Genomic DNA, 22,533 nt, shown 5'->3' on the forward strand with positions numbered 1-22,533 from the left:
ATGTGGGTCTCCCACTCCCCTGCGTATGGAGTACCTCATATTATTTTAAACCTCAAACAAAACATTCTATATATATATATATCCCCAATCATCACTCCACCAGAATATTTTACATAAATATAAACCACTGTTGTTTGTTAAGCTGACAGGAAAAGCAGACTGGATACTGTTACCAATCATATATTGTCTTTCATGCTTAGAAAGAGATGTTTTTTGTATGAGCACATCTGTTTAATAAATGCAAAAACATGAAGATGGTTGTCCTAATACATTTCTTCTATGTCATGCTGTGCTTTCCTAGCCAGCATTAGAGTTAATTCATATTTTCTTGCAGGAAGTCTGTTGTTACTCACCACAGCTTACTATCCCTTGCTTCCTAGAGCCAGCAATCTCATTTCCATACTTATCCACACACCAACACTGGCCAGTACTTCCATGACACTGAGTTGCTTTGTAATAGCCTTCTTCATTGCAGCGGGGGATGAAGGTACCTGGAGGCAAGCAAAACACTATTTTTCCAGATTTTGGATTCCATATAGCTAGATCAAAATTACTATGCCTCTTATTTATTCCTGAATCAATGCCTCTTAGGTAAATTAGATACTTTGATACAAGGCAGATATTCAATATGAATGGAGGCCAAAGCTTACCTGGCTGTGGTGTATTAATCATTAAGCAGACTAAGCACATGCTTAGGGCACCAGGCCCACAGGGGGCACCACAAAGTTGAGAATATGGCTTTGTTCGTACAGTATGTACGAAGGAGAGGGGCACCAAGATTTGTCAGTGCTTAGAGCACCAGTGAGCCTTAATCCACCACTGTTACCTGGGATTATTTTAGTTTATGAAGAAGTAAAGTTTGCTACTTTAAATATCCAGCCCAGTTGTTGCCAGTTCTCTCCCAATAATTGTCTAAGAACAGTGTACTGGATACTGCAGATATGCATCTCACATTCATTTTGCTGGATATGTACTTAAGGAAATATTATGTGAAGGAATCTGTGCCATGTAGTGCTAGCTAGTTACTCCAAAGCAATCACTAAAATGAACTTATGCACACACACGCACACACACACACACACACAAGTGCCATACATTCCATTTTATTATTAACCACAGCACAAATCAATGCAATCTTTTTTCAACCATAGATGTATGCAATGAATGCTACCTTGGAAAGAATCAGAAAATTACTAAGTCTTTAGAAATACTGCTGGAAATATTCACAAGAATGTTTAGAATATACAAGTTTTCTCTTAGTGGAAGGGTCTACCATATTAGACCCATCACGGTAAATTATCCCAGAATGGCACAACATAGGGATGATCCTTCATCCTTACAAAATCCCACTTTATTCTCCAACCACTTCCACTGAAGGTTGGCTTCCCAAGAATAGTTTATTTGCATTTGTGGTGCCTGGGAAAATCCTGGCTCTAGTATCTTTCCAGATGATTTTTGGATCTCCATATAGTATTAAATTGACACCTCATGGGTGGAATAGTATTCTCAGTGCATTTAGAAAACAATGTACTGCAAGATGAGTCGTGGTGATGTAGTGGTTAGAGTGCAGTACTGCAGGCTACTTATGCTGACTGCCGACTGACTGCAATTTGGCAGTTCGAATCTCACCATGCTCAAGGTTGATTCAGCCTTCCACCCTTCCACGATTGGTAAAATGAGGACCCAGGTTGTTGGGGGCAATATGCTGACTCTGTAAACTGCTTAGAGAGGGCTGTAAAAAGCACTGTGAAGTGGTATATAAGTCTAAGTGCTATTGCTATTACTAAGATTATTCTTGCCTTAAACTTTTTGACTCAATCTGGTTTAAACTTGAGTTTTTCTTGGCATGTCCCACTTCTCTATACCTGAAACATGTGGATGCTGGGTCTTGTCAGGAACCTTGCTCATAGTGGTATATTGGATGATGTAGTTTAATGTACTGTAGTATTTTTAGTGCTTGACATGGTATAAATCTTAGACTGACTTTAACCAGAATTCTTCTTAAGTCTTGTGAGTATCTTGGGATGGTTGCTTTGGTACACTACTATTGGTCTTAGTGTCTTTCAAGTTTCTTAGTACCATTAGAAATGCTTGATCTTAAATACGTTGAGTAGTTAGCCATGAACTGTTTCAGTTTCATCATGGTTTTGATTTTCCTAATTGTATTGGCTGCTGTCTGTTTACATCAGGTATATGTCATGTCCACTCTTTGAGTGAAGGCCTTAAATAAATCAGACATCTTTTACCATAGAGCCTTGACATTTCTTCTAGGACTTTCAGGCTTCAATTCTTGCAGGGATTTCACCATTTTTAAAAAAAATAGTGCATAGTTGTCCATTTATCTCAAGTCATTTCATAGGCCTTAACAAAGAGTTCAGTTAACTTAACACATACATAAACTGACTTTCCTCCATGCTGGCAAGCCTTTTCTCCAATGTCCAGTTTAGTGGGTAGGACCCTCTCTTTGCCTGTATTCTGGACTTTCCACAGGAACTTCTGGAAGTGTGGATTGGTTGCAGTAATAATAATCCATTCTTTAGCCTCTCATTTTTAATTGAGAAATCTCTTATTCCAACACTGCTCTCTTTAATCTTTCCACTTGCTCCATTTCCAATGTTTAATGTTCCTCCCTCTGGAATGCCATTTTTCTTAATTACAATTTCTTAATTTAACTCAAGTGGGTCAATAGGTCCCATCACAGTGCTGAGTTCATTGTGTCCAGTTGTGCAGCTGAGCCATCTGCACTCTCTTCAGGCATGAGACTCTTGGAATCTGGAACTTCAAGATGTCTTTGACTAGCTGGGCAAAGACGTCAACTCACTTCTCCGTAGTATTTGAGAGGCTTCTGTTCCTTAACACTAATCTAGCTATCCTGTCAAACCCTGGAAACTCAGAATAAGAATAACCTTTGTGTTATGTTTTTGTTACTTTATATCTCTGTTGAAAAAACTGTGAAAAAGAAGAAAATATTTTTCCTCCATCTACCTGGCTCAGTTAGACTCCTTCTTCTGTATCAGGCACAAAACAATCATGCCCCCACAAAAAATCTTGAAAGAATAAGGAGAGGAAATAATTACTTGAGACATGAGGTTGGTTCTTAATGTCCATTTTTTAACCTACTATAGTAGCAGAGTGGAAGAACTGTTCCCAGAGGTCCTTTGGGTCTACATACTCTAGCTCCATTTCCTGCCTGGATACTGCACTTGGTGGTTCTTGCTGTCTCCATCTAAGTATCAGGAAACACCTCACATATACTCTCTCCCTAGCCCTGGGACATGAGTAAGACTAGGCTGCCATAATTCCTGCCTAACAGTATGGAAAAACCTAACTAGTGAAATTCAGCCCCCCTTTCTTTGCTTCTTTGTGGAAGATAGACCAAATTCACAAAACACAGAGAGAATAAACATGTTATTAAAAGGGAGGGGGGAGTACATAAAGTCCCTTTTAGCTTTAAAGCATCCAGTGGATAAAACATTCAGTGGCTAAGGAGATAAAAATAGTGCTATTTTAATGACAGACAGCATCTGAAAAGAACCTCTGAGACAAGCTAATTCAAGGCTCTGTGCAAATTACATGATACTACAATATAGAAACAACTCTGACAGAGAAGGGTGCTTACTTGTATAAGGCACAAAAGGAATGAGACAATAAATTACATCCAAATACCCACAGTCAAATTAACAGTAATCTAAGTCAATATTTCTATTTTAGCATTTTTAAAAATCTATAATATCATTTTTTTTCCTGAAACAGAAAAAAAATAGGAAAAAAAAAGCAGAAAAAAAATCTGCTGGAAAGGTGTGGGAGATGCCCTAATTTCCCCCTCCCCCAAATCTGTCATTGTATCTAAAAGATAATATGTCTTCTACAAGGAGTAGTTAATCTGACTTCGTATGTGATCCAGGTTATATCAGTGAAGGTACATATTCTGTGTCTTGAGATGGTTGAAGATGAAGTGAAACTCAGGTGTATCTAATGGGGAGACAGTTTGCTACATGAGCTCTTCTGTGAAAGAAAAGAAAAGAATTTTCTAGGCATGCTTTCATTTTATAACAGGGTTGCCAAAAGTGGTCAATATTGACCCCCCAAGGGTTGATAGGGTTATCCAAAGGATCGATAAGTGGCTAAGGGTCAAAAGGGGATCAGTAAATGTATGGTGGTCAGTAGGAAGCTGATAAATGATGGAATGATGGAAGATCAGTTGAGGTCAATTAATCTGGTTGGTGTTGAGATCCATACTAATCCCTCGTCCTGAAGTTGAGGTGGCCAGCAGTGAGACAGTGTTCCCCAGGTTTGGATGATCAACCCTCAGCAAGGCCTTGAGCTGTTTCTATTATTGTTGTTATTGTTCATAGTGCTATTAGTTAAAGTAGCATTTATTAAATTACTTTTTACACAATATACTGTATATTGGGGGTTGACGAACCATCTGAAACTCGATGAAGGGGTCAATGAGCTGAATAATTGGGGGATGATTTGTTTATAATAAACTCCATGATACAAGCTCGTTTTATGTACAACTGAATAGACAATGCTAGAGACTGGCTAGAGTTGTTCACTAAGAGATGGGCAGCAGATAGATAGATAAATAAACAACAAACAAACAAATAAATAAATAAATCCAATAAATAAATAAATAAATCCAATAAATAAATAACTGAAGCTGTTCAATTAATTGGTCCTGCTGTTGGAAGTTATAACCTACCCCTCTCCTAGAAAAAATGAAATATTTTAGGATATACTAAAAAAAAAAAGGCAGAATATTCCCCCTAAAAGAGAAGTACAAACTCACATTTTTGTCAATGGGCCATTAAGGCCCGAGCCAGTCTATGCTACATAACAAAGCTAACCCTCTACCCATCTCACCACATGGCACCTTCAGCCAGCACTCAAACAAGCCTGGGACACAGACAAAGCCTAGAAAGTTAGTTAAGACCCCCAGCCCCTGGGAGTCTGACAGCCAATGGGATACATTTCTTATACAGAAACAGGAAACACTAAGGTGGGGCCCAATGGAGGGTATAAAACTCAGGCACTCTCAGCATCTCGGTCTTCTGTTTTCTTCACCCAACATCTTGAAGCAAGTGATTGCCCTTTTTCACCTAGGAGTTCCCAGGCATGTGATCCCATCCACCATTAAATCATATTTCCAAACAGTCTCCATGTTCCCAGTGCCTTTTCCCTCACTTGGAACTGAACTAAGATGGACATTTCTTCCAACACTGCCTTAAGAAAATTGGCTTATTTCTGTTATCAGCTTCAGCAGTTACAGCGGTAATGCACTTGAAGGCATCTCTACAACCCCAGTTACTTTTCCCTGGAGATCAGTTAGATTCATTCCTCACGGGTGCCTCTGTGGTAATTTCCATCCTCTGCTTCACTTTCATGCACAGAGGCAGCCTTTATTATGATACTGGATGATGGCAGTTAGAGGAACCCTCACTCTTTTGTCAGATAGATGCTCCTTGATTTACTGGTAGTAATAATGAAAAAGGAGCTTCTTTCACCAATTCTATAGTCTCTGCAAAGTGTGCGTATATGTCAAAAGGGCTCTTTTCACTCCATTTCCCATGGAAGGAAAAAACGAAGAAAATGCATTACTTGAAATGCCATGCTATTACTTGCCTAAGAGACAGAGAAATGAGAAATCGCTCTAATATTTCATACATTATAAATAAATGCATTTTCTATCTCGGCTATTGCAGATATTAAAGTGACTGTCCAATTTTTAAAAGTTACAAACATAGTTTATAAATAGCTGTACAGTCTAGCTCAGATTTGATAATAGTACCAAGCCAACTTTTGGAGGCTGTTTTGTTTTTTTAATTGCTAAGCAGGGTTGGATCTAAGTAGTCTGTGGATGGAAGACCACCAGGAAAGGCCAAAGCTTTGTAGGCTAGAATGGTAAGTTGAGAAATCATCTGAGAAGAAGCCAATGAAAAAACATCTCTGTCATGATGCCATGAAAATAACACGGATGCCTCAAATTAGTCACCAGGAGTCACAGTTAATTTAGTCTTTACCTTTTTGTCTTGCCTAATTTTAAGCAACTGTGGTGAAAATAATATATATTTTTCCTTTTCAAGCACATTAAAGAAATCTTAATTCCATGAAGCAAACTAGTAGCATTAGTGGAAGCTAAGTATATGAGATTATGAAATTAAAGTCTAGGATTCAACAGACATGGAATGTTTAACTTTTTGTGCTCAAAGCTCTCCAGGCTAATTCTCATTTATTATCCTAAACCAGGTGGATGTTGTTGTTTTTATTGGGAGGTTGGGGCAGCAAGACATTTAATAGGGGAAAATTACCTTTAGGGGTCATATTGTGACTCCACACCCTTAAAAGGAAAGAAATTCCCACTGATTGTGACAATGGCCACAGGAGTAGACTTTGGGTTATTATTTTACCCAGAACATATGATGCTAACTGGATTATATTTTGTTTCCAAATGTACGCAAAGTTATTCTGGCCATTAATTCTGCCTCTATGGGTTCAACTGCTTTTCATGGCAAACTTCATAGCTAGGTAATCTCACTTTGCAAAATTGCAGTTTTAGAAGGGATGCAGTTATGTTCTTTTAATGGTCCTGCTTTGGTTCTCCCAGAAAACTGTGAGGACTAGTGGTATAGACTCCCCTTGACTCTTTACATATACAGGAAGTACCCGTGCAGAAAGGATTATTTAGACACGTTATATGTAACTTGGCTTGCTTTGCATTGCAAATTCCTTCACAAAGGAGCTTAGGTTGTGTGGATTGCATGTTGTTAATCACTCTCGCCTGCTCCTTATCTGTATTCCTGCTTGTAACCATTTAGATAGAGGACAACACCAGCTCTTCATTCTAATAGCTGCCAAGGGAAGAGGAACAATAGCTACCTAAGAGCAATGTTCTCATTAACAAAGGGTCACTTATCTGGGTTCCCAAGGTCCTGATAAGGCATAACATTAGACCATCCCCAGGTACTGTCTGCTGAAGACCTTGTCTTCAATAAACAATATTCGTGGCAAGGGTTCCACTGTCTAAAAATTATGATCAAGTGTCCAATAAGGTTTCCACAAGATGCTTTCAGTTTTATGGCCTGACTGGGAAGGTGCCAAAAGCTCCCACACAATTTAAACCTGAGTGTAGACCCAAAGTCCTGAAGGCTGTTATGGGATTCTTAGTTCCAGGGGAATCCATCTGTCACCATTCTTGGGATTTGGATCCTGCTGAAGGGATATGGATTGGAATTTCTCTGATTTTTTTTCAATTTTTATTCCATAAATATACTCTTTGGCATTTCCCCCGTTTCCAGTGTATTGCTTTTGAATCCTAAAGAATGTATTAGATTCCAGTTAGCTAACAGATGTCAATAACTGTGCTTCACAGATACAAATGGGGAAGAGCAATTGTAGGAAAATACAGAAAGAAAAGTGTACAAAAGGGAATTGCAACTTGATGGCACAGTGATTAAGTTCAGCATTGCAGGCAAACTCTGCCCACAGCCTGGGATTCAATCCTGATGGGATTCAAAGTTGGCTCAACCTTTTCATCCTTCTGAAGTCAGTAAAACGAGGACTCAGATTGTTGAGGGCAATATGCTGACATTTATAAACTTCTCAGAGAGTGCTCTAAAGCACCATGGAACAGTATATAAGTCTAAGTGCTATTGCTAATCTAGAGCTGGCTGGAAATGATAGCACACATTTTAAAGCAGTTTCATTCATCTCAATGAATCCTGTTGATTCAGTGTTTATCCAATTTCCAAGAGTTCTAACAGAGTTTTATCAAAGGACCACTTATCTCCAGAGGTTTCTGCCTAGCCATCCTAATGAGCCAACCAAGTCCCTTCAATTAGACATTGTCACCTGTTGGGATGACTATTATGTTCCCTTTGGAATGAGGTCCCCCTGAGATAACAATAGCACTTAGACTTATATACCACTTCACAGTGCTTTACAGTACTCTCTAAGCAGTTTACAGAGTCAGCATATTGCCCCCCAACAATCTGGGTCCTCATTTTACCCACCTCAGAAGGATGGAAGGCTGAGTCACCCTTGAGCCTGGTGAGATTTGAACTGCCAAATTGCAGTCAGCTGGCAGTCAGCAGAAGTAGTCTGCAGTACTGCACTCTAATCACTGCACCACTGTGGCTCATAATCAGATGATTTCCACTCTGATGATACTCGAGAAGAACTTCAAGAGCTGACTGTTTTATCAGGCCTTGTGCTGTGCATTTTGTATGTATTTATCTAGGTTATTTGGTTGTTCATCATTTATTGATTATTGCCTCTAAAAAAATCTTATTTTGTCATATGTGAGTTGTCCAAAGTCAATTTGGAGTTGGTTGGTACCAAGATCAAATCAAATAAATAAGCAAGACCAAAGCTTGAAAAGATTGGACTAGAACACTTCCAACTCTGTTATTCTGCTTCAACAGTTCCAGTTATAGAGAGTGGGTTAATCAGAAATTAGCTAGGGAGGCTGTGTGTAAAAAATTATTTCAATCACACATAAACACAGCATCTCTCTTTCATTCACTAAAGAAGTCCTTTTTTTTCTCAAATTCTTAAGGTTGCTGTTTTTAAAAACAAACTAGGTAGCTTTAAAGATATATACCAGAGAGATAATATGGTTGTGAAAGTATTTCTTCTCAATTATTTACAAGGTGGCCACAGTCCTATTAACCATGCCATCCTATTTAAAAATAAATTACATTGGCTTAAATAGGGCTTGGTCCCAAGATAGCATGCAAAATAATCAGTGAGATTAATCAATAGGCTGAAACAATGCAACAAAGAAAGGAAGGATTTCATGCCACCTTCATCTGAATCAATTCGTTTCAAATTATTTTCCTAATATATTACTTTATTTTAATCATGGATGATTAAATACAGAAGATAATGCAATTATAGATTTTAAATCTCCATTATTAGTATCCTGCAATTTAACAGATGGATTCTTCAGCTTCCAAAGACGTTCCATCTATTAGTGTCTTGATATTTCTAGCATTATAATATTGTTAAAAAGTACAATTTAGTCTTTAAGGAAGCAAAAGAATAAATAAGTACCGTTTATGCATGTTGACTCAGGAAGGTCAACTGAATTTAGTAGACCTTATTTTAAAGTTAGTATGATTGTGAATGTAGCTTTAGTTCTTTTCTTATGCTTTAGATTTCTAAACCAATAAGACAAATATATATCTAACTGTATCCAATGTAAAATTAATTTAATGGACTGATTTGAGATTTTGGCAAGAAGGCAATGTCCTTTTGCTATAAAGATGTCAAGTCAAGAATCACATATATTATTCTTCAGTTCTGTTTGTGATTTTATAAAGTGGAAAAAACAAGAACCATTGCTATTTCAATAGGAACTGATTACATCATATAATACATTAGATCTGGATCCCATCAATTAAAGAATGCCAACCTGTGGAACCTAGGAACTGTGCCTTTTCTGGCACAGACCTGCCCTATAGTACACCTTGCCATGTGACGGAGAGTAATGCAGCAGGTTCCCAGGAAAGAGAGAGCATGTTCCAAGGATAGGGGTGAGACAAAAGGCAGCACAGTACAGAGTTGGATTGTGGGAAGAGGAAGATATGTAGGATTGATGCCCTGTAGAATCTCCATGATATATCAGTTGGGTTAGCACCTTATAGGTTTAGTCTGGCAAGATCCTGTCTGTATGGTTTCAGGAAATAAAGAGCTGAACTCTGGCTAGATTTCTTTACATTGTTCTTGGGCTATTTCTGATGTTGAGATCAGATTGAATCCAACCCTCCTTGCCTTCTGAAAACCTGGTTGTTTGCCCAGGCATTAGAATTATGTAGATAGTTAAGCCCAAGTGGGTTGATATTGTATGTTGTATTTCTTATTCTGTCTGATGTTTTCCTTTCGAATTAAACGTGTAGTATTTGTACGTTTTATGTTTTACATTGTTCTATTGTAACTTGTTTGCTGCTCAGATGAGAAAGACAATCATATAAAAATAAATAAATACATTTATGAACTTTTAATAATAATAATTTATTAAATAATTAATGGATTGAGTGAGTGGGAAGCAAATCACTAAACTTACCCATCAAGTTCTTCCCTTTGCCCATCTTTTGAATTCTGTTCATCTCATTCTGGCACGGGAGGCCTAAAACATAATTCATGAGAATGAGTTTCCAGATGGTGAGGGACAGACCCTCTAATGATTAGCTTCACAATTGACAGGCAGTGTAGCCTAATGATCACCTGGGAATTAATGAACTACATATGCTTGTACAATATAGCAAAACAAATGCATGACATTAGCTTTACCAATTAAAAAAAGCACAACCCGTTATGCTTAAAAATAATGTTTGGGGGCCATTTTATTGTTAAATACTTTCCCCCCCTTTCTCTTCATCAGCCTGATATAAACAGGATGCTAATTTACCACTGGCTTGTCAATTAATTTCCACATTTTATGCAATTTTCTAAGCTATACACTAATAGCAACTGAAGCAGTTCTTAAGATTTAATTGCAACTGATGACCAGGATCTATATTTCTCAGGGTATTTATGGAGCACCCTGCTGCTTAATCAATGGAACAAAGTCCTCATGTGATAGAACATGGCGTGTTTTGTAGTAGTTGAGTAGAAGACCATGCATGATTTACATGTTTGTTCCTACCATGGAGAAGGGCAGTCCTTTTTGGTGTGTTCCTGGGTCTTCCTTCCCTACTTATAAGCTGAATGTCTACGAAGACTGAAGATTGTTTGCAAAACTCTTTATGGGATATCGCAGATGGGAATTGTTCTCCACTTCTCTTGGAAGCAGCCCCAAATCATCTGTTATTCCTGCTTAGGCTATTATTGAAACAGATGGGATGGAGAAGGTGTCATGTTGATATAGAGCTGCTTCTGAGGACATGGAAACAGACTCCCAACCTTTGCAGAATACTCTGTAGATTTCTAATTCCATGTCCTGCGTGGATGTCTTTTGCTTATGTAATAATAGCTTTGTTTATGTTTATACAAAATTGCAGTTTAGCAAGAAAAATCTGGAGAAAGTAAAGAATAGTAAATTGGAAAAATGTGGATGAAAAGTGAGTATTTTGTTCAAAATGAAATATTAGGATTCAAAACATATAAAGCATAATAAAGAGGGGAGAATGGCATGAAAAAGACTAATACATCATGAAATGGGGAAAAAAAGAAAGATGCAAAAGAATATATTAAATTTGATAAATTTTTCCTTGAATGTATTAGAGACTGGCTGGCTGGTGTCTTTCCGAAGCCGCCATTCAATCTTCCCTTGTTCTCTTTAAATGAAGAATGTAAATGAAACAACCAAAGGAAAAGAGCAAAATATTTCAATATCTGAAATTATGTTTTTGGATAGGAAAAACAGCTCCAAAACAGACATCATTGCTCTCACAGAAAAATAATCTTAATTTACTATACTACAGAAAACCTTTCTTTCATCTGGGAAAAAGCTGTTCCTTGATCTCAAATAAGCTCTGCATATAAATAAATGTTTTTGTTCTCCCTCTCAAAGGGATACAGGTGGCAATAAACAGATATGGGTATGGGAAATCTTCTATTAATCCAATTTACTTTGGAGGAGCAGACAATGTTATAAGTCAAGTTAATGAAAGTATACCAGTTATGGGACTAATTGCTATGCCAAAAGGTGCAGAAAAGGACTAAAGGAATGTTTACGCTATATTCCATTTATGAATTGGGCCAAGCTATAAATATTGACTTGATGAAAAAGTCTGAAAGGAATCTCCATTGAAAACTATTTGAAAATATGAACTAGGAACCTACAGGCCAATGGCTGATGACAAAAATCATTTTGTTGATAATGCATTTTCCCAATCCAAATGACAGCTATATATCTGAATATATCCAAATGAACAACACAGTAATGGAATAGATTACATCTTATGCAAGCAACATATGGGAAAATTCTCTGTTGATTTGTAAAACACTGTAAAGTGCTGAATGTGGATCAGACTATCAACTGAAAATCACAGAAACATGCTTTAGACCGAACAAGACTAAAAAGAATCAAATCCCAATCAGATGTAACCTATTCCTGAGGCATGTAAGTTTGAGGTCAGGGGCAAATACCCTGAACCTTTGTGGAAAGAAATTAAAAGAGAAAGCTGAAAAGCTCATAAAAACATGGAGGAGAAGAAAAAACAAAAACAAAGAACAAGGGATTAGGAGAATTAAAAGAAATTGCAGAAATAATCCAATATCATGTTAATGTTTTAAGGAACATGAATGAAAAGGATTTAATGATAGAAAATTGCCACTAAAATTCTCCTGTTTATAAGCTTTAATTGAGTGAAATGGTACACTATGCGGGAAATTTTTTTTTGAATCAATGTATCTCAAATGGGCTGATTTATTTATTTATTTATTTATTTTTATTTTATTTATTTGATTTGTCAATTGCTTACAAAATAATAGGTATAAGTATATACAGAGTTATGAATACATGAAATGGGTACATATAAGAAAAATAAAAGAAACAATAGGACAGGGACGGTAGGCACATTGGTGCACTTATGCACACCCCCTAGGAAAAGGGTGAGGTCAATAGTAGACAGTCTAAAATGAAAGTTTTTGGGGTTTGGGGAAGAAACTACAGAGTCAGGTAGAGTATTCCAGACATTGACCACTCTGTTGCTGAAGTCGTATTTCCTGCAATCAAGTTTGGTGCGGTTAACCTTGAGTTTGTATCTATTGTGTGCTCTTGTGTTGTTATGGTTGAAGCTGAAGTATTCATTGACAGGTAGGACATTGCAATGTATGATTTTATATACCATACTTAGATCAGACCGAAGACGGCGTAATTCAAGGTTTTCTAGGTCTAGAATTTCAAGTCTGGTGGCATAAGGTATTCTACAATGAGTAGAGGAGTGGAGAACTCTTCTTGTGAAATATTTCTGGACTTTTTCAACTGTGCTAATATCAGATACGTAATGTGGGTTCCAGACTGATGAGCTGTATTCGAGTATTGGTCTAGCAAATGTTTTGTATGCTCTAGTTAGTAGTGTGATATTACCAGAGAAAAAGCTACGTAGGATTAGGTTAACAACTCTTAATGCCTTTTTGGCTATGTAGTTACAGTGGGCTCTAGCACTTAGATCATTAGAGATGAATTGCAGGACCCATTACTCCTGTAGCATTTAAATTTGGCAAAGTTGTGATTGCTTCAGTGCTGCCATGCTTCCACATTGCTGGGTCAACTACGGACACATGATTGCTATTTCCAATGCTCTGTGTCACTTTCAAGTCAACGGGGAAGACAGCAAGGAGTTGGAAGTTGCTCCTGTTCCCACTGCTTCCCCCCCTCCCCGGTTGTCATTCTGTTTCTCATTTAGGTAAGAAAATATATCTGAAACAATAACCCAAGGAATCATGGATTGTCTAGTACTGTTTAAAATGGTGGAAGGAATAAATGAACAAATTGTACGAGACAATCAACTTAGATAAGATTGTATTCAAGAAAAAAGAAGTTTATGATAAATTGGTCGTACCTGAGGAGAAAGTCAGATTATTATAAAATAATTATTAATTAGAAAACCCATTGTGTATAAAATTGCCATAGAGTGCTTAAATGAAACTGGTATGAAAACAGTAAGGATCATGATAGCTCTCTATTAACTAAAATATAAAAAACATGGCTGAAAGACTGGAAAAGGGCAATCCCAATCCATAAAGCAGGAGATTTAAAAGAATTACAGAATAGCTTTAATACTACATCCCAACAAGATATAGCTGAAAATCCTTCTGGAAAGCACTTTATGTAGAGATAAATGGCTATTGAATAAGCAGATGTCAGAATCAACTATCTGATTCTTCTGATAAGGAGTCTCTATAATAATCAGAATGTCACAATGAGAATGGAATTTAATTTCAACAAATGGTATCAAAATCAATAGAAAAAATAAATAAATGACCTGAGATAATTCTGAGGCAGAAACTGAAAAAGACATAAGACTGATCATTCTAAAAGTAAAGCCTTGGTGGCACTGTGATTAGAATGTAGTACTGCAGGCTAACTCTGCTCACTGCTAGGAGTTCGCTCCTGACTGTCTAAAGGTTGAGTCAGCTTTCCATTCTTCCAAAATTGATAAAATGAGGACCCATCTTGTTTGGGGGCAATATGCTGACATTGTAAACTGCTCAAAGAGTCCTGTCAAGCATTATGGAGCAGCATATAAGTCTAAGTGCTGTTGCTATTACTAAAGCAAGTGAGTGAGAATGTAGGGTTTTCTTTGAATATCAAAAAAGTAAGGATCAAGGCTAGAAGAATGTAAGATATAAGTTTAGGCTTGAAAGTTCTAGGCTCCAGAATGGATAAAATGAGGAGTATATAAAAGAGAATCGGATAATACTAAAGATGAGAAAAAAGGTTTGGAATCCTATAACTCTCATGAAAAATCAGGACTTTTCAATTAAATCAAAAGCTAGAATGGTCCACTCACTGGTCTTCTTCTGTATGAAGTACAAATGTGAGGGATGGCTTATCATGTGAGAGGAAAAAGATTAATTCCTCTGATCTATGGTGGGGGAAGAACTGATATGCATTCCTTTGAGAGCCAACCGAGCCAACTTCTTAGTACTTAGTACAAGCCCAAGTATTCACTGGAAATCAAATCCCAAGACAAAAGCTGTAAAACTTTGGGTGCATCATGAAGGCAGATACATCTATGGAAAAGAAAATAATATTCAATAAGAGAACGGAAGATCAAGAAAAGGCTGACAGAACATGAAGTAGAAAGCCGAAAAGTACTTACTAGGATTGTCTAATGTGGTGAAAGACAGCATATCTTGAAGAGTTTTAACCTATAAAATCACCCAGAGTTTATTTGAGTTTATTAAGATGTAACAATAAATATTATAAAAATAAATAAAAACAAAATTAAAGAAATGAGAGGGCTCTGTACATTGTGGTGCACATGGAAAGGACATAACGGTGCTCCTTGTACTATTCAGGAACTCAGCTGCTATTCACTAGACTCAAATATTGGATATTTGGATTTTGGCATCCTTAGGCACTTAACATGTGAATGCTACTCTTGAGATGAATAGATAGATGAGATAGATGATAGTTCCTCCCATTAAATACCACATCAGTTGTATTGTGGAAGTATGGTTATAAATGTGATACAAAGCATCACAACCTCTTTTCTTCTTAATTTTATTGGAAGTAAAGTATAGCATACTGATTTGTAATCCATTTTCTCTGAGGTTGAATTTGGTCAATTACCTCCAGGCTTCTGAAAGCAGTAACACCACTCATTGTTGGAAAGCTTTCCATCTTTGAAGGAGTCACAGGAGTTGAAGAGAGGCTTAATGCATGGTTCATACTTATCAAGGTAAATAGCATTGATCTCAGAGTGATCAAGGAGAAGGTCATAGTTCATATCCAGTTTGTTGAACATCCAGCCCAATGAATCCTTACAGATAGGTAATATGCTAGTATCGAATCCTGTAGAGGAAGGAACAAACAATTCCAGCTGAGAAGAAAACATAGAAAAATTTAAGAATCTCACTCTAATTTATTGTATTCTCATGTTTTGCAAATAATGGTTGTAAAATTGGATTTCACATTGTCTTTTCCTTCCTGAATTGCTAGAAAATAGAACATGATCTTAATTCAGAACTAAATGGAAATCAAATGCATGGGTTGAAGCTAGGGTCGATACAATCTTCAGAGTCTGCATTATAGCATTATGATTTTTTTTATAAAGATGCATGAGGACCCCAGTTAAATAAAGACTTTTTCAATCAGCATTCAGTTTAATTGTTCATCTATAAATGGAACACTCTTCCATAAATAAAGTGATTTTATTACACCCAAGGAATGTTGATTTTCAAAGAACCATATTTTCCTACAGTGATTCAAAGAAATCATTAAATTATAGTGTAGAATGCTGCTAGAATTGGCATTTATAATTGAAACAGGAGTCATATGCATTCTCCACCCTCACAATTTTAACAGAAGCAGCACTAATACCTTCAAATTATCTATAAGTTGACAGCAAGAGCTACCATCAAGGACACCTTAGTTTTCTGCATTGCATTCATTAATATCCATAATTTCTCATTCCTTAAAAACATTTGATATCTGAAAACTTTTGCTTTGGAAGCAAAAATCAGTATTCTACCTGCAAGTTAACGCTGCTTTCTTTTTAAAAGGAAAAGATAAGTGGCGTTTATATATTTTGAGGCAGAATCGTTTTAAAACCTATGGGGTACATGGATGAGAATTAACTGTGATAAAATGAGCCTGCATATCTAGGAAAAGTATACAATTACATTTTCTCTCTTTCAAATTTCTTAAGATCTCAGGTTACAACCTCCAATTATGACAACTTTCCCATCTTCCTTTCAAGACCTAGTGTGCTAAAATTCCACTTTCTCCTGAATCTCTTTGCTTTTTCTTCTTTCAGGGTTACTGATAAGAATGACACACAATTTATCAAACTATTTTCTGCAATAGTTACATATTTATTTTATTTATTTGATTTGTCAAACACTTACAATATAATAGAAATAAGAATAAGCATAAGTATATATACATGAAATAGGTACGAATAAATGGGAACAGTAGGACAGGGATGGTAGGCACTTGTGCGCCCCTTAAAGACGTCTTAGGAATGGGGTGAGGTCAATAGAGGTTAGTTTGAGGGTAAAGGAGTGAGTGTTTGAACATGTGACAACAGAGACAGGTAGTGAGTTCCAGACATTGACCACTCTGTTGCTGAAATCGTACTTCCTGCAATCAATATCTAGGTGGGTAGGACTTTTTGAACTCATGGTAACCAGGTAGTAGATCACTTCTCAGAAAGTCCAATCAGCAGATGCAAGTAGTGCATTTTCTCATACTATATAAAAGAAAGAGTTGCATTCCCATTTGTAAATATTATATACAGTATCAGAATTTTCAATACGATGTTTCAGTTGTAAAGGTCATTCTTATCACCTGGACTGACCTGAAAATTAAAAGACACTATAATGTACTCGCTATTCTAAATGTTAATTTTTTAGGGGAAAAAAGGCATCTTGCTAGAAGAATTTGTGGCAAATCCAGATGAGGATCATCACCGATATTGTAGAAGAATCATCAAAAGAGACTTTGGTGAGATACTTTGGCAGACACTAATGCTATTTTATAACAGGTTGCACTTAACAGATAAGCTAGAGATGTGATGGATGAGGTCTGTGCAACAGTTCCAGGATCCTCCTTTTTTGGGGCTGCATGTAGTGTTGTTGAACAAAAATCTATCAAATAGTGCAAAGTCTTGTTCATTATTAGCTAAGTGAACTTCAGTAACTTTGGAGAAAAGTCTGACTCACTATTGAACATTGAACATTTCTTGAATCGGATATAAGTGACTCAAGAAATTGTTTATAAACTTATGTATTAATTTTAGATTGTTATCTGTTAAATATATCCAAAGCTCTATTTGTTTATTGATAAGTATGCTTTATAATAGCATGGAATACAAATAGCAGAAGTGGTGGGGAAAAAAGATGCTGAGCTAGCTAGTTTTTCTGGGTGAATCCAACAGGGTTTTTGTTGTGCTTATTCTTAAAGGAATAATTTACAACCTGTTTCAGCCTTTGGTGATGTTTTATGCATCAATGCAACTTCATACATGAAGGAAGGACTCACTGGAGAAGAGCCTAATGCTGGGAACGATTGAGGGTAAAAGAAGAAGGGGACGGCAGAGAATGAGGTGGCTGGATGGAGTCACCGAAGCAGTCGGCGTGAGCTTAAATGGACTCTGGGAGACTGGGAGATGGCAGAGGACAGGAAGGTCTCAAGGAACATGGTCTATGGGGTTGTGATGGGTCAGACATGACTTCGTGACTAACAACAACTTCATACATATGATGCACATTATATACAGGACTTTATTTCATTTATGTAATGATCACAGTGCAGATATCGTTTGTCCCTTCTCACTCCTCCCGAGGATACTCATGGGCATGGGTCAACCATTACTGATTAATACAATTTATTCCATAAAACAGAGAAGTCCTTTCTTATGGTGATCTCATAAGAGCATTTGATTTCAATAAAAAGCTTATGAGATTTCCTTTTTTTTCTTTTTATGACCCTTTTATCCCTTTGTTTCGGGGTGGAGTTGGGGTGACTGAATGGAGCTGAGCGTTTACTGGCCAGATGCCTTTCCTAATGCCTACATGAAGTTCGCAGCAGATATTTTCTCTTTGAACCGTGATAGAGAAGCATCTATTGCTGCCTAGGATTGAACTGTCAGCCTTCCAAGTAAGAGGTCAACATCTTCACTTCTCTCTATATATGCATATTATAGAATCACCCTAGAATTTGTCTGTAGAACTTTACATCCACTGATGTTAGCTGAAATATAGTATTTCTAAATGGGCATAATTTCAAGTAATCTAAAATGAAGCGTTCCAAAATGGGTAAGCTAATTTCTATAACTAACATTTTAAACTTCACTAATAATACTCTATTAATTTATGTTTTTAATTTACCTAAAATGAATGTGTTCACATGTCCTCTCTCTAGCTTACTCTGCCGAAGAAGATATTTTACATATTAAAAAAAAGGTTATTACATATTCCAGGTTCAATATTAGCCTCCCATCTCTCTCTATAAAAAATTCCACAGTGTACGAAGTGATGTCTTTTCCTGCTCATTTTTCCCATAAATACACACTAAGAGAATTAGTTCACGAATAAAATCTCTTTGATTGCTATTAAATTAATCATCTGGTTTATTGGATAATAAAATAGATGGCTACCATAAAAATAATTTTCAATTCTGAATTCTGTACACAGTTTACTGGTTTTCTAGTATGCAAGAGATTTAATACAATTATTGTATGGTGTGGTTAAGCTATGAGAGAAATCAGAAATCTATGAAAATTGAGTAATGGTAAGACATAACAGCATATCCTTTCAATGCAGCCAAAGCCAATTTTATAGTCTAATCCAGTGTTTCTTAACCTCAGCAACTTTAAGATGTGCAGACTTCAATTCCTAGAATTTTGGCTGACTGGTCTAATCCATTGAAATATGTATCAGCAAATCAAACCATTAAAAAAATCTGTACTGTTTATGTCTCCTTTAAGTTGAAGTGGGTAGTTGCCTTTGCTACCATATTTTTTTTTAAAGGGACTGAAATGAAAGGGATTTTCTTATTACAATATGGGATAAGAAGCAAGACGATAAAGAAAGGAGCAGAAATTAGCTATTTCTGTACAAGAGACAGTACATTCCATTGAATAGAGCACCATCCTCATCTACGATGTTGCAATATACATTTTAAAGCATAGAGTGGAAATATTGAGGTAAAAATGGGCATCGTACAGATAGCCATCGGCTTACAACACTTGAGCCCAACATTTATGTTGCTAAGCAAGACAGTTGTTAAGTGAATTTTGCCTCGGTTTACAATATTTCTTGCCACCATTAAGTGAATCACTGCACTTGTTAAATTAGTAACATGGTTGTTAAGTGAATCTGGCTTCTCAGAAGGTTGCAAAAGGTAATCATATGACCCTGAGACACTGCGACCATCATAAATATGAGTTAGTTGTCAAGTGTCTGAATTTTGATCACATGACCATGGAAATGCTGATCACATGACCATGGGAATGAGTCATGTGAAAACTGATCATAAGTCACTTTTTTCTGTTGTAACTTCGAACAGTCATTAAACAAACTCTTGTAAATTGAGGACTACCTATAATTCTCTTATGATGCACTGCAAAGTTCAGATATGGAACACAGATGTTAACTGTATTTTTGGAAATACTAGTTTTAATACAATGCCCATTATGTATAATTTTATGTATAAAGTTTTTCATGCTTTCTAGAAAATTTACTTTATTTTTATTCATAGACACTTTGAAAAGAATTAAGAAAAGAAAATAGATAAATACACATTGCTGTTGAAAATGTTAATGCTAGGAAATGTTTCCAGGACTATAATCTACTGTGATATTTAAAATTGCAAATGTATTAAAGTGGATCTTAATGTCAACATTAGGCAAGGTACAATTTCCTGTACATTTCTAAATCATCAAGAACAAAAATGTTAAATATATTTTCTTGTTTCTTTCTAAACAACCTGAATTTTAAGTAAGCAATGCATTCTGCCTATTTATCTGAATGTCAGCAATAGCAGGAATATGATGCACCCAAAGAATAACTCACTTAATGTAAGTTCTATATACTGTAGGAGAGGATTCTATAAATTACTTACTTTCCTTTGATAAAGAGAAATACTGCTCTAGAACTTATGGACTTTGAGAAACTACCTCAATTGCTAGACATTGCTTCCTAGTTCAGAAACTAAGACTAATGTAGAGACCGGGTTGTTTTTTTTTTTGCACTAAAAATGTTGCCAGGTAATTTTAGATAAATAAAGTCTAACAAGAATTGTGCCTCATTTCATAGATCTTATAATGGAAATAGTAACTTAACTGATTGTACTTCTTAATCCTACAGACTAATAACATAGCTTTTGCTCTTTTTTGCATAATCTAACAGTATATATATTAATAGAACAGTGGAATACTCCAGCCAAAGATACAATTAAAAAAAACCCCACACTTTAGAGTTGTAGGATTTGTGGAAAGTTGAAGCTTGGAATTTTTTTAAAAATAGCCAATATTTTTAAAAAATACTCCTAAAATATACTATTACTTTCTGAATTTGGGGTATAGTACTATAACTTGACAGGCTCATAAGATCATAATGTATAGTGTAAAAATTGTAAACTGTTTGGACAAGTGATGTAAGTTAGTAAAACTTCAATTATTGACACAGATTATGGAAATATACCAATAACATGAAATGGAACATAATGTGCAGAAAAGGATTATTATAGATTCTCTGTGTTGTTTCATTGTTCTAAATGTCAAGTTCAGCTCACAGGGAGGGACAGAAGAGCCTTTTCGATCTCAAACTTTAAAGACTTGCCATATTCTTTTGCGCAAGCACAATAGCTAGTTCCTGGTTTCTAATTTAGAAATAAATAAATACTGCCTGCTCTGCTGCCTTTCTAATTCTTTGATTCCTAGTTAGGGTAGCCGAGGACAGGAAAAGATCCTCCAACTTATCCAAAACTGTCCCAGTAGAGCACTAAAACAAGGAAGTGATTGACAGCATCCTGAAAGCAGAAATGCATTTTTTCCCCTGGCAAGCATCACTTACTAGGAATTATAGACTAATAAGATTTACTATGACCCTCTGTAGAAAATCTTCCTGTTACATAGCATCATTCCTTTTCTTGAAGAAAGAATTAGATAACAAAATTGAATTTTCCATTTTTTCAGTTCTCAGGAAAAATGAAACAAAATTAAAAACAAGTATTTGGGGAGGTTTTTTTTTCTTAAATACAAACTTATTGCTAATAATTCCTGTTTTGTCATCATTGATTCAGATTATAATAAATCTAAACAAGCAAGATTTGATGAAGATGAGATGTCAAAAAATTGCCTAGATGTATGGTGCTAGGCAATATAAAAGTTATACCAGGAGCCACCATGACAGAATTCCATGCAATGCCAGTATTGGCTCAGTCTAGGAATTATAAGAAAAGCATGGAGAAGAAAATTGTGGCTAGAACACAAAATTATTTTATTAGTATCCTGCCCTTATTATTTTTATAAATAAACAGTGAACATACCTAACACTCCTTCCTCTTCCTATTTTCCTGTAAGCAACAACCTGTGAAATGAATTGGGCTGAGAAAAAATGACTGGGGCCAAGGTCATCCAGCTGGTTTTCATGCCTAAGACTGGACTAGAACTCACAGTCTCCTGGTTTTGTATCATAACCAATATATACTCTTAATCTTCTCCTCCATCCCCATTGGAGAAATAAGAGAACTTCTGATGAGATAGGTAAGCAGGGTGAGCTATTCTGATTGGGATAGAGCTTTAAATTGGCTGCAAAGTTAAAAGGCTTTTTTTGGAGGGGTCTTTTTACCAAATCCATGTAACATGCCTTGTTTAATTAGAATATACCTGGGACTAGGCCCACCTGTCTCCTAAGGAGAGTATATAAATAGGACAGATATATTAAGCAATAGAGGAGATAGTTGGGCATTGTTGGTGTTTTATATGTGCTGTGTGGACTGGAGGTGATGTATGAATCCAGGAAATCTGCAACTGAGGACCTTTCAGGAGCTATCTCCAGAGCAGTCGGGCTGATGGAAAAGACCGCTGGGACTTAGTAGTGCAAAAGACTTAGGAAAGAGTTATTCTCCTCTCTTTTCCTCCTCGTCTCCAGGCTAAAACAAGCCCAAGAAATACCAAACCTGCCTAAGAGAGTGAGCATATCAAAGTTGCAATTTTGAAATGTATGCTGTAGCTTTCCCTGTGTGAATTAGGGAAAGAATAAAGAATCAATGAAACTGTAAAATTTATGTAGAAATGTATGCATAGGTTATTAAATTACATCTACTGAATACATAAGAGATAAACACAAATTATTGAGTAGAAAATTATTGAGTTGAACAATAAACCTTATTGTAATTCCGTGAATTAT

At 36.2% G+C, this 22,533-nt stretch overlaps 1 protein-coding gene across 2 annotated transcripts in view; it reads right to left on the reverse strand.

The window, feature by feature from the left end:
• Positions 1-22,533, reverse strand: part of SPOCK1 (SPARC (osteonectin), cwcv and kazal like domains proteoglycan 1) — a 528,048-nt gene that overhangs the window by 5,935 nt on the left and 499,580 nt on the right. For both annotated transcript variants that reach the window (XM_087955273.1, XM_087955274.1), the window contains 3 exons: positions 15,248-15,469; positions 10,067-10,129; positions 354-491 (listed from right to left, as the gene is read on the reverse strand). In XM_087955273.1, the coding sequence (XP_087811399.1) occupies positions 354-491; positions 10,067-10,129; positions 15,248-15,469 (423 nt within the window). The remainder of the gene's footprint in view (positions 1-353; positions 492-10,066; positions 10,130-15,247; positions 15,470-22,533) is intronic.

This window comes from Notechis scutatus, chromosome 2 (genome assembly GCF_049901735.1).
Source record: "Notechis scutatus isolate UNSWTSFEM ecotype Mainland chromosome 2, rNotScu1.2, whole genome shotgun sequence".
In the NCBI taxonomy this organism is placed as follows: domain Eukaryota; kingdom Metazoa; phylum Chordata; class Lepidosauria; order Squamata; family Elapidae; genus Notechis; species Notechis scutatus.